At 41.5% G+C, this 13,749-nt stretch overlaps 1 protein-coding gene across 18 annotated transcripts in view; it reads left to right on the forward strand.

The window, feature by feature from the left end:
- The window catches only part of ZNF532 (zinc finger protein 532), a 96,421-nt gene that overhangs the window by 52,580 nt on the left and 30,092 nt on the right, over window positions 1-13,749 (forward strand). For all 18 annotated transcript variants that reach the window (XM_033087903.1, XM_033087908.1, XM_033087893.1 and 15 more), the window contains 2 exons: window positions 5,718-5,899; window positions 10,197-10,373. In XM_033087903.1, the coding sequence (XP_032943794.1) occupies window positions 5,718-5,899; window positions 10,197-10,373 (359 nt within the window). The remainder of the gene's footprint in view (window positions 1-5,717; window positions 5,900-10,196; window positions 10,374-13,749) is intronic.

The following is a 13,749-nucleotide window of genomic DNA, read 5'->3' on the forward strand; positions in this document are numbered from 1 at the left end:
CTGTACGTGCCTGATCTCCTTCACCATCCCCAATCGTGCATGGTTAGCCTTTTTTAACTTTGCCAGTTTGTAATGGGATAAAGTCAGGTTTTAGTGGCATTTACTGGGTTCTGCCTCACCAGTCACCACTCCTCTTACAGATGTCCTGTGGACAGTCTATACGACAGTAACGATGACCTGAGGGAGTCAGAGTGCCACTTTCTTGTTAACTGGCCCTTTGCTTGGCAAGCCTTCTGGTGCTGGTTCCCGCTCAGAGCTGGGTTGGGATATATGGTGTAGCTCCAGGCTCTCTTGGCCCTCCATTCCCCGGGCCCGAATCCAAGTCGTGGAATTCTGTCACACTGTGGGCTGTCCTATGGGACAGGCCCCCTGGCTGTGCTTAGGCCCAGGTTACACTACCCTGCCTGCGTCTGTTTACCCCCCGCCCCCCAGAAGACCAGGCAGCTGGCAGAGAGGGCGGGAGGGTGGAGCCTCTTGGGGGAGCATTTCCCTTTCCCGCCTCACACCAAGCGGTGCAATAAAAAGGAAACACACGGGCACTTGACTTTTGACACCAGTCAGTCTGCCCTGGTTGGGGGGTTTGTATTCTGACCTGCCTGATTGATTATCCCTGCTTTGGGGCCCATTGAGGAAAGGAGTGGGTGGAGGAGTGAGAGAACGAGAGACGCTTGCATCCTCTCCATGAAGTTTTTAAGAGCTGACAACTAACTGTAGCTTGAATAGTTGATACTTCAATGTATTGGAATGTCATTGTTTCACTTCCCCGTCAAACCATGACTACATTTAGCCAAGTGTGGAAGTGTGCACGCTGTGACCTCTAACTGGTGAAATCAGTTTTCTTCCTGTAGAAGTCTATTGTCAGCCATAGAGTCAGAGACCGGTATAGGTCCGTGGGTCAGCCCTTTTGTTTTACAATTGAAGAAACAAATGCCCAATTAGTGACAGAACCAGGACTCAGGACACGATTTCTTTATTGCTCGTTCATTATTCTTTTCCCTTGGTCATGCTGATAACCTCCGATATAGGCGCATAGCATTTTACAGTTGCAGGACTGTAGGAATCCTGTGAGAACGGCCTCTTGGGTTACGTCCATCTCAGCTTCAAGGTGACTTACCGTCAGTGGTCCTCATTGTCAGAGATGACTGATTCAGTTTAGTTGCAGGAACTTTCCGGGCATCATTATTAGCACAGCGTACCTAGGAGGGACCGGTTAGCTCAGGTGGTCAGAGCGTGGTGCTAAGAACACCAAGGTTGCCGGTTTGATCCCCGCATGGGCCACTGGGAGCTGCACGCTCCTTAAAAAACACACACACCAAAAACACAACTTGCCAAGTGTATTGAATTACCGTGAGCAGCCCAGCCAGCTCTCATTTCTAGACAGACTCTGCTCAGGCAGCTTCTGCTGGAAACCATGGAACCCACCTCAGTTCCCTCGCCCCCTGGAAATATCCTCATTATCTGAAGACTCATGACTTCTGGTTTTTGGTCCTGCTCTCCTAAGAGCTTGCTATTAATTTTGTTCATACTAGTCCTGTCCCAGTTTCTGTTTCAGTGTCAGCCCTTACTTTACCTTTATTCTCCAGTGTGATTATCATCTGAGTAGATTATGTACGTCAACCATACCGCTTTCTGAAAATTTGCTCATTTAACTATGATGTCTTATTAGGGGTTTTTAGTATAGCAGAATGATTTGAAGACAAAACCGCCACAACCAGCTAGCTTTGGGAGCAAAGGTATATATAGTCATTTCTGCTGTAATTCTTGCTTTGTGTTATTTCCATTTAAGTGAGATCTGAAATGAAAAGCTTTCACTGTGTTCTCTTGTGTAATTGTATGAAAATGAAAGCCAGAAAACAAACTGGTATACTTTATTATTGTTACTTTTGGTGATTATACCGTGGACAGAAAATTATGAAACTGCTGTTAATGAGGCAGAAACAATGTACTTGGCATCTGGGCTGTGAAGCTGACAGTGCTTTTTGGCCTTTAGAGCCAGCGTTTCAGGCTCTTGCAGGCTTTTGATCTCTTTGAAATGTAAGCATAAACATATGCTGTATTTACTCACTTATCTCTGTCCTTTCTCACCTTTCCCCTTCCTTGTACCTTTTCCAGGCTGTTTTTCTCCCTGAAGTATTAATTGAAACACAGAGAGTTGTTTTCCATGTTACTCAGACATCTCTGAACCCCTAATAGGGCCTTCCTGTGTCCCTGTCCTCCTTCCCTCCAGCCTGCGTGTCTTGTCAGCCATGGATTTCAGTGCCAGGGTTGGCTAGAGAAGGCACAGTGTGACTAGTTGTCAAGTATGGAATGTGATTATGTACTTTTCAGCTGTTTTTCTATAGCCTTCTCTGTTACATGACTTTTGAAAAATAGTATCTTACTTTAAAAAGTAACAGTTCTCTGAGCAAATGAGTCTGCCCCAAAATAGAAATGAGCTGTTTCTTACCTAAATACTGAAAACATTTATCCATTTTTGGATGGTATAAGTAAAATGTCAGAAGACACATGAAACCGTTTTAAGTGCGTTTTATTATACTTTTTTCTTTTCAGAAAGCAGGTACCATCACATTAAATTGCTTTTTCCTCTTGTAAATAGCCTCAGCTCATAGAGACTTAGTTTTAAAATACATTGTAGTTCCTTTGATAAAAGAAAAGGAAAGAAAGTCACGTTCTCTTACAGCACAAACATCCTAGCCTGCTCCTCTGCTCTAATACATCCCCCGAATTCAGAGAATGTGTGTCATGGCCACAAATGCAAAGGACCCCAGAGAAGCTAACAGGGTGGACTCCTTTGCATCACCCCTGTGTCAGGTAGCGGGGATAACAGTATTCTCTAAAACAGGCCCAGTGACGAAAACTCTAGAGAGTACAGTTAGGCACACTGTACTCCTGCGCGTTTAAAACGGTTGCTATCACACAAGCATCAAGGAGGAAGATGCCTACAACCCAGGCAGCATGGTTTTTCTCAAAGTGGAGTGGAGGCGAGGAGTGGAAGCAGGTAAACAGAGACGTGGGAGGAAATGCAGTGTATGTGCACGGACACACACGCATGTCTATGTATAAACTGGAGAGAAGGTCTGTATCCAGCGGGATTCCCCAGTGACTGAATTCTCCTGTTTTAGTCAGTGCCGAATATGAAAGCATCTTGGTTTGGGGCTGTCGTCCATACTGACTCCCACTTTCCCCTTGTACGAGGAGCGTCAAAGTGGACATGGCTGAGTACCTATTCGTATAGCTAGTCGGGCTGGGGGGGTGGTGGTAGTGCTAGAATGGCTGTCGCAGCACTCACAGAGCCCCAGGGGATCCAGGGGGCCATCGCCCTCTTCCCACAGTGCATCAGGAAGGGAACTCTTCCCTCTCCAGTAACCGGTATGAGAGAGGTTGGAATTAGGTGACCCTGTTACTCTAAAACATTTTCATAGTTTCTGCAGTCAGCAATTTCTGTTGTAAAGAACCTTTAATTTATAAAACCTATTTTTAACTGAATAGTTTGATACTTATTTTGTTGTTCACTTGCTAGAAACAAAGCCTTTTCATCCACCAACACATCCGTAACAACTTACATAGTTATATGTGTGTTATAAACATAAACGTCCAATAGGAAGAGTATTTAAGCAATTCATTGTTGAGTTCTCTGTGTATTGTGAACAATGTTTGTTAACGTATCTTGAGAGATAATGTGAAAATTTTTTTCAGCTTTTACGGAACACGTACTTCATTTCCTTTGTAGATTTTCGATTTTTGTTGCTGTTTTTTTGTTGCTGTATACTATTGTAAAATAGTATAACCAGATTGTTTCAGATAAAAGAGAAGCTGTGGAGGGAGGGGCATCACCTATATTCCTAACATAATGCTTATCATTGGTATTCAGGTGTGTTTGCTAATAGCAGTTCTCCTGTGTATAGTTGTTTGTTCGCTCCTTGTAACCCCCAGGCCACTTGTCACAAGCATTCCATCACAGGCCTTGGAAGTAGTCAGAACCCAGTTCAAATCCTGGTTCTTACACTTAATAGCTGTGGGGCCATGGTGAGTCTCTTAACTTCTCCAAACTTCATTTCCCCATTTGTAAAATGGACATAATATCATCTACTTCATAGATGATCATGAGAATTAAATGAGATGTTGTATTTGAACGTATTTATTTAAAGTAGTTGGTACATCACTTGGCTTATGGTGGAATGGGTTCAGTTATCTATCTAAAACGTGTTTTGACTTTAGTATAGAATATATTGATTTTATTCCTAAGTAAGTGCAAGACATTCTGAGATGCCTGTGGAAATTCAGACTTTATAATTCATTGCCTGTGGTGGGAGTAGATAGAAAACTTTAGTTCAGAGAAATAAATGATTACCTGTGATAAGGTAGATGTCAACAGGATCTTATAATTAATGAGTCCGTTGATTGGTTTTCTTTGCTGTGGTTTGTTTTAACCTTTGGAATATTGTTATTAGAAAAGGAATGCTATTTTTTAATGATGCTAAATAATCTCGTTAAAGCTGCCTGTAATGTTCTTCTTTTGTGATTATAATAAACATTTTGTGGGATAAAATTTGTATTTTAGTTCTTTCAGGAGAAAACCAAGAAAGCATTTGCAAGTGAGTTTCTGATTTTTCTTAGTGTAAGTTGCTCAGAAGTTTAAAACTTAATTTTGGGGCTTGACTCAAAAGCTACAAAAATAAAGTCTTTTTAAAATGTGATCATTCTTTTGTCAATATAAAAGATCATTTTAAATCTTACCTAGAGTCTATGTTTTTAGGCTTTCTTCAACAGACTTGAATACAAATTGTACATTTTGGAAGACAGTAGACACTTGTGTAAATATCCAAATAGTATTCAAACACATTTTATCCTGTGCCATGTTAGGTTTATTTTTGGAATGGAAGTAGTAAGTACTCAGTTTATATTTACTTTAGGTTTTCTGTTTTTCTGTTTTAAAAATATGCCATTTTTAGTGCTTACATCTAAAGGGATGAAAAATAGTGTTTCGGTTTTTCCCGGTTAGTCAACTCTGTAAAGCATTTTCCAAAGAAGATTTCAGCCTCTGTTTTATATGTGAGTAGATTTTAACCTCTACTTAAAGTTTCCATTTAATGGTTAAAATTTATATATCTGAACTTGACTTCATTGGTTTTAATTATAGATCATATAATGTCCAGTTCATCCATTTTAAGATCAATTCATGCGCAAAAAAGAACAACTAATTGCTGTGGCCATTCTTCTGTATTCCTGTATTTCAGATTTTAAATAACCGAAGTGACTTAAAAAAAGAGAAATTGGGTTAGCTTCTAATTAATTTTTATTATTTTGAAGAAAGGTCTTGAGTTGTGGGAACTGTGACTGTTGTCAAGATAGATGCCCATAAACCTGTAATTATACATTAACATTGATTTGCTTACGTAATTTGCAAGAATACCTCTTCACACTAAAGAAAATGTAAGAGTTAACAAAATCGGAACTCTGCCTAAAGCCGACATTCTCTTTACCTCGTACTTTGGGATGAGCCTGACGACTTAGAACAGACGGTTTTTATTTTACAGGGTAAGGAATTTTACATGGAACGTGTAACTTTCCAGATTGCTTTTTCCCTGGGCTTAGAATCAGTTACCGCCGTATTTGAGATGGCCGGTGTGTAATGATGTTGCGGTGTAACCACGCTTCTTGGCGTATTGGAAACTACTTCGTAGGACCAACCCTGTCTCCCCCTTTGGTTTATTTAGAAGACTTGCACTGTCTGCCAGATGCTGCTTCCCAACCAGTGCAGCTATGCATCCCACCAGAGAATCCATCAGCACAAATCTCCCTACACCTGCCCCGAGTGTGGGGCCATCTGCAGGTCGGTGCACTTCCAGACCCACGTCACCAAGAACTGTCTGCACTACACGCGGAGAGTTGGTTTTCGGTCAGTATATTGTTCACTTCCGTGCCAGTAAAGCTCGGTCACTTATAACTGCACAGCGTATGGAGTGGTCTGCGCACACGGTGATCAGGGTCGTACAGTGATACCTCGATTAACAGATCCTCTGGCAGCTGAGCTCGTTTGTAGTAGAGTCGATCTGTTTGAATTTTGTAATGTGGTCTTGGCCCTCTGGCCCACCCAAAGCTGAGGGTAAATGGAGCCCATCCTTCCAGGCACAAGTGTGCATGCGGTAAGGTCTGGCTTGGATTGACTGTCAGATAGAGCCTTTTCTTTCTGCACCCTTTCGGGCATACTTTTGTTGTCATGCTCTCTGCATTTTAACCCCTGTAACCATCCCATGCATTTCTATACCTCTTAATGCTTCCTCTCCTCTAATCAAAACAGAAAGGGTGCAGTGGTTCCCTATTTTTATTTTGTCATGTTGAAGGATTGGGTGTATTTCTTTCCTAACATTGCTATTTGTGGAAGAGCCTTCTCCGCCAGCTAACCTTCCTTTATTCCTTCTTCTCCTTTACCTGAGTTCAGCCTTCTCCCCCATCTCCACACATCTCGACAAGGATCTCTTTCACTGCCCCCTTATGATGCTTAGATGTGTCTTTTACAACATCTGCCAAATCTAACGTTAGTTCAGCTAATACTGAAGGATGATGTATTTGAACTTGATCCTTTGTGACCTTCTGAAATGCATTCCTGTGCCTTTTATATTTTGACCCAGTGAAGGCCCACCAAGAAAATCCGTCATTGATAACACAGTATCTTTGTTAATTGAGGTATTACTGTATTGTGTGTTTATCTTAAACTTAAGTGTTTGGTTGCCTGGTATCTTTAATGTTAGATTGTTCATATACATTATTATTTTTTTTAAGTTGTAATACAGTTATGTTTTATAAAAATGAAGTTTTTATTTCAGTTTTATTTCAGTTAAATTTAGGTTCTGGCATCACCAATTCCTAGGTGGCTCTGTCCATTTTTCTAACACTAAGAGAGACTTACTTCACATTTTTATCTCATACTTCCAAACCTGTGATGCACCAACGTTTAGTGGATTGGAGTCTACCCTACTAGAAAACCTTTTGGTTTGGAAGTTAAGAAACCAGAGTTTTTGGTACCAGTTCTGCCACCAATTATGTGGTAATTCATGTATTCTCTCTGTGCCATGGTGCCCTGTCTATAAAATTGGTGTGATGCTAGACTCCATCTCCACTGGAATGTTGGAGAGTAAAAACGGGACACAAAATGCATGTTAAGTGCTGGGGGGGCAGGGTGGGTGGGAGTTACACGTTGAAGGTGCTCTAGATTCCGTATACAAAATCTATACACAGTTATGTTTTGGTTCTTTCCCCATGTTTTGAAACAGTCATTACTGGGTTCTTTGTTTAATGATGGAAAGCAGTTCTACAACATGTTCTGAATGATGTTCTTTTAACGGATGCCAGACTTTCTTCCGATGTTTAGTTTACTTTTCTACTGTAAGGAAAGGAGACTTAGGCTGGCAGGAATAAAGGAAGTAAGACTTCTATAATTCTAGCTATCCCTGATATCTTTCCTAAATTAAAATAGAGGCTATGCTGGCAGGCCAAAAGTACTTAGCTCGTTTGGAAAAGCCCACCCCCTGCTTTTTCTTTTTCCTTTTGTTCCCCCCATTCACAGAGTTGCTTAAATTTGGGGTTTTGAATTTTTACTAGAATTGTTGCGTTTAGTATAGATTTTTCCCCCTGGACATGAGGCTTATAAGAGCTGTAACAATACTATGTTTGTATTTTCTGAAGTTTAGTTCATGGTTACCTCTTTTGATGATGTAAAATAATTTGACCTTAGTTTTTTTCTCGCTGTTTCAGATAATGGTCCAACCTAATATTTGACAGAAGCTTAGCAGGCCCTCACCTTGTATGTTTTCCTCTCCTTTTTGGGACTCTAGATGTTGTCTCCCTTTTTTTTCAGGCAGATGAGTCTTCTGACACGGCTCCCGAGTCTTCTGTGTCTCTTCTTGATTCACTGTGCCTCCTTTTTTCTCTCTCCTTGATGACATTGCATCTCCCAAACATTCAGTGGGTCATTTCTAGCTTCTGGTTGATTTGGTAAAAGTAAAGTATTGATCTGAATTGTCCTGCTTCTCAATCCATTGGATCTGCACCTAGAAAGTAGAATTAGAGGATTGTATACCGTCCACGTTTTCTTAAATGAAAAAATACAGAGAAGGTTGCTTGGGTACCTAGAACACAAAGGACTTGAGGGAGATTAAACAGGTATTAACTGACTGATTTTTAGTAGCATTAGGATACTGTGTGACCCTTTCAAACTCTGCCTTCTCTTTGTCTTATTTAAGTTCCCTGCTGGCCTCTTGTTGTCCTTGAACCTTTTCTTCCACGTGTATGCAGATACTTTGCAAGTCGCTCGTTTCTTAGTTCTTTTTAATTCTTTCCTTCCATTAAAGAGGTTTTTCCCTTGGCCTCCATTGATGCAGCCTTACCTTGCCTCCTTCAGCAGCTGTAGAGATTCTTTAATTTCTAGTTTATTCTCTTTAGGATGATCTCTTCCTCTCAATGCAGGCAACTTCAGAGAATGAACTCTTTGTTCCTTTTTGCTCTTCCTTGGTCTTTTGCCCTTTGAACACCACCTTTCTACCCTTGATGGAAAAAATCTTTTGCTTATCATTCAGGTATAGAGGACCCTTCTGTTTCATTAGTAACGCATCTATTTTTGTTTTGGGCAATCTTCCTCTTTCATAGGAATCACAGGCTTCTAGGATTGGGAAGGACTCAAAAATGATCTTCTCATTTTACAAATGAGAAACTGGCCCAGCGAGGATCAGTAATAACCAGTTCAAGACAACAGAAGTTCAAGTTAACCCAAAATAATTTCAATATGTCGGGGTGGCTTTATTGCCTAAAATAAAAGTTGATAGAATAGTGATGCTTTCCTTACTTATTCTCCTTTTGTTTGTAATGTTTTTAATGTATATGCTGCTGAACATTAGGCCTTAAGTCATTTAAAATGCTAATGCATTAACGATTTTTATAAAATGCTTGCAAAGGTTACCATGGCACACTGTATAGCGCACATATAATTCAGAGCACGCCACTCCTGTGTGATTTTGGTAGCATCTCCATGGGTTCAGAAGGGAGGTTCTAAGAATAGAAGTACCTTAGGTTAAGGCCAAAGTCTCTGGGCACTGCTTCCTGAAAGCAGGCCCTCTCTGCACCTTCCTTCCCCAGGTCAACTCACATTCACACCCAGAAACAAACACATCTGTCAGGTCGATTAAAAGTGTAACCCTATAAACTTGAGAGTCTACAGAGCGACTCCCCTCAAATATTATTAGGGGTGCCAAAAAATGTATGCACATGACTTGTATTCATCTTTTGTTATTGGTTTATGTCGAATATTACAATTTTAATACAGTTTTTTTCCTTTCTTAAAATATGTGTACGTTTTTTTGGCACCCTTTGTAGTTTTCAGGTGTGAACAAAGGACCACTAGGTCATCAAGTGGATGCACTATAAGTATTGCTGAGAGTCCTAGTGTAAGAAAGATGAGGTTGGTGAAAAGTGTAGCTGAGTTGTAAAATTTGTTTCTGTAGGACTAGATTTGAACAAGGAATGAGCTAATTAAATCACTAGAAAGTCAAGAAGAGGTTAGCTAGAGAGGCAATTTATTTAGAGATGTTGATTTTTCACAAGTTTATAATTCATGTCATTTCTTAAACAGATACAAGTGTGCTTAAATTTGTTTTCCAGGAGGCAAACAATCCAGGTGGTTGACCTTCTCTATCGAATGGGCCCCCATAATCTCCAGATGCACTAACCCCCCCAGTGTGTACCAGGAAGTGGGCCATAGCTTTGGAGCCAGTACTCACTTTTTCCTGTGCCCCTCCATCGATGGCACGTAGGGTTAGCTAGTGAAGATTGCTTCCATTGGAAACGCCATTTGGGTAGAGGGGCTGGTGTCAGCATCCAACACGTCGGAGTCACAGGGTCTTCCTGTGTTCCTGGCCGAGCTATGGCCCCACGAGCCTCTGTTCTCACCAGTCTGGAGTCTAGACATCCGTTCCTAGAAACTTGAAAGACGCTTAAAATTAGACCATTTGAGTTTTATTTTTCTTCACCATCTTCCTTCTCCCATCTCTAAATAGGAAAAAGAAAACCCCACATATTTCCCACAAGCTATGCGAAACCTGAAAGGGCTATTAAAATGTGTTCATTGTACCCAGTTTTTAACACAGTCACGTCGCACACGGTTAATGGTCTCGTGCTAACCACTCTGTTTATTTTTCTAACAGATGTGTGCATTGCAATGTTGTGTACTCTGATGTGGCCGCACTGAAGTCGCACATTCAAGGTTCTCACTGTGAAGTCTTCTACAAGTGTCCTATTTGTCCAATGGCGTTTAAGTCCGCCCCCAGCACACACTCCCACGCCTACACACAGCATCCCGGCATCAAGATAGGAGAGCCAAAGTAAGTCGTGCTGCTTTTGCCTTTTACTCCACTGCTTTCGTAGCGATTTGGAGGAAGGAGTAGTTCAGTGGACTAGAACTGATGCTAGGACAGGTGACGCCACTGGGCAGCTTCTGAGGCTCGAGGAGGTACACCCCGGAGCTCCCCAAACCTTTCCGTTCTTTCCAGGTGAAGTCTTTGTCCAAAAATGTCGCTTGTTCCTTATGCTTTTGTCCTCAATTTTTAGTACACAAGTGAATATTTGTCAATTTTATTCATAAGGAGACATTTTTAACAAGTTCTAGGAAAACTATAAAAACTGTCAATCTTTCCATTTTTCCAAAGCTGCAGTCTTATAGGAGACACTTTTCGCAGTGACATGGATAAGGTGAAGTGAACTTAAGACACTGGTTACGGAATTTAATTTCTTAGCCAGTATATGTCCTTGACTAGTAAAAGTAGGTTTCATTTTTGCCGTAATCTCACTCTTAATATTGCCCATTTTTAGCTTTTTGTGTCTTTAATAATGAAGCGGTGCTTTGGCAGACAGTTATGGGCTGCTTGCCCGCAGTGGAGGCTGCTCAGCAAAGAGGAGAGAGTCGGGGCCCTGAGTCCGAATCCTACCGCCCACCCCCCAGCTGTGTGAATCCGGACTGTCGCTCTCCCTGTCTCAGAGTCCGTCTTCTCCCCTGTCCAGGGAGGGTAGTGCTTATGTCCACGGGTTTGTATCAGGGTTTGTCAAAGGAGATGATACGCCTGCAGTGCCGAGCCCACGGCCCCTCCATCTGGAGCTTGGAGGGGCTCTGTATGTAGCATTAGGCCCTTCCCACGTTACCCCACCCCCCACATTCTGTATGCGGACCCGCACTGCAGTAGATGCTTGTAGTTACATTCATGTTTTTTCCCGTATTTAAGGCAACGTGGAATTTGAATATCATGTGAGGCTAGATTTGCAGCCTCAAATCTATTAGAGTGTTTTTGCCTATAACTCCGTAATCAAGGAAGTATTAGGGAGAAGATTTGCCATATTATGTTGTCTGGCTTTTATTGTAACATGTAATTGTGGGGCCCTGTTATTGACTAAACACTATAGAAGTGACTCTGTTTACTAAAAACTATGATAAAATGGAATTTTGTTCTAGTAGGACCTTCACTCTGGTCTTTGTAAATCCTCAAAATGAGACAAATTACAAATGAGAGAATCCATTTTACAAATCCAAATTACAAATGAGAGAACCTGGTGTGTTGACTCCAAAGACTGACGTTAAGCAGTCTTCAATATTTGTGGTAGGGAGGCTTCCGGACACCAACGTAGGGTTTTTCTCTCCATGAATATAGTTTTTGATATGAGTCTTTATTCATATAAAAACAAGTTTATTCACTGAAATGTGTATGAAATCTGGAATATTGTTGTTACCTGAAAATGTGGGGCAGCAAATGTTTAAAAGGAGCTCAAACATTCCTAAAATTATTAATAATGTGTAGGAAAACATTATTCCAGTATTTTCTTAACATGTTTTTTACTACAATGGTTCTTTAACAAGTACCAAGCCTAAAGATGGGCATCGATTGCTATTTTAAACTATAAAAACTAAAACAAATTTACAAATGAAATGCAGCAAAATATCCTCCTCAGTGATCCTTAAGTCAACAGCACTGATTCAGGGTGACAGCTGGTGCTTGGCGGAGTCCAGGCCTCCCCTGCAGCCTGGCGAAAGCACCAGGGGCTGCCCCTTGGGCCCTGGTTGTCATGCCTGCACCTGGAGCGCACTCTTCCCTGCCACCTTTCCCTGCTCGGCCTCCTGTAAACCCTCCATCCTGGGCCACGCCGGAAGGCCCTTTGGCCTACATTTGACCCAAAAACTTCCTTTTGACATTAAACCCATCTCTGTTCTGTTTATGGTAGCACAAAATAAATCACTAGCCCCCACTCCAATGGCTCCTTAGGCACTGAACTCTCCTACCGTGTTTCCCCGAAAATAAGACCTACCTGGACAATCAGCTCTAATGAATGCGTCTTTTGGAGCAAAAATTAACATAAGACCCGGTCTTATTTTACTAGTATACAAGACCAGGTCTTATAATATAATATAATACAATTAATATGATATAATACCGGGTCTGTTAATTTTTTAATGTTAATTTTTTTATGTTTTTTTTATGTTAATTTTTGCTCCAAAAGACGCATTAGAGCTGATTGTCTGGCTAGGTCTTATTTTCGGAGAAACAGGATGATAGCAGTTTCTTTTGCTGCTTTGTGCCTTCCTTTTATTTGTCACTTCTAAATGTGTATAAGTGGATAAATGAGAACTCCAAAGTTAAGACTTGTATAAGAGACAGAGTTTTGAACAAGTCCGTAAGAAATAAAAGAGGTGCAAAGTTACAGCAGCAGCACGGTAGAGGACTTGGGAGGTGGACGAAGCTGAATTTGAACCATGGCCCTGGGATTTACACGGCATCAGGCGCATGCTCTAATCTCTGAGTCTGGGTCCCATCTGTGAAGTGGCGGTGCTGTGAACTCACCTAACGGAGGTGTGGGCATTGATGATGCCCAGGACGGTGATTTACACCTAGTTAGCTCCCGTCGGTGGTTATGGAAGGAAGACATTTGGGATCTCAGAGCTTAGAATCCTTTATTCATTTGTTTTCATATCCGTGTCAAGTGTAGCACTCTGTTCTGGAGAGTTATGGTTGCAGTAAGTTGGACCTGAGTATGGGTATTTGGTTTTAGCTTTCTGTTTCTTCTTTGCTTCCTTCCTCCCTGCCCTTTCTCCAGTTTCTTTCCCTCCTTTGTTACAGTCTAGTTACCCTTTCATTCATTCGGTCTTACATCTAGGATTAAGTCAAACATTGGGCTTTGCGATTCCCACACGCCTGGGAACCTAGCACGCTGAATTTCTCACTGTCGCCTCACTATGCCCCGCGTAGACTTTGCGTACAAACTGGTCTCACTTCTCTGCCCCACAAGCCCCCTGTGGTTTTCCATTGTCGCTGGAGAGTTTGCTCCATTTTCATATTCTGTCCCTATGTCTGTGAGGTTCCTAGTACCTTTACTTGGGCTTTGTTTTAACATTAGCATCAGTTTTCTTTCTTTCTTCTTCTTTTTTTTTAATAGTTTCTATCCTCCACAAAAATTGGAAGAACGTACTAGAGAATTCTTGCCTTCCCTTCACCCAGATTCCCCAGCTGTCAGCATTTCCTTTTGCTCCATGATTTCACTCTCTCTCTCTGTATCTCGCTTTCTCCTATTTAGGAATCACGGGGCATTATGACATAAATATTTGTGTATGTTCTGCCTCTGCTCCCATAAAGGACACTTATGTATCTCACTACCATCTAGCCTCCCAGTCATGAATCAGTGTCCATTACATTCCCATCTATTCCATAGAGCCCATTA

The sequence above is a fragment of the Rhinolophus ferrumequinum genome, chromosome 19 (genome assembly GCF_004115265.2).
Source record: "Rhinolophus ferrumequinum isolate MPI-CBG mRhiFer1 chromosome 19, mRhiFer1_v1.p, whole genome shotgun sequence".
In the NCBI taxonomy this organism is placed as follows: domain Eukaryota; kingdom Metazoa; phylum Chordata; class Mammalia; order Chiroptera; family Rhinolophidae; genus Rhinolophus; species Rhinolophus ferrumequinum.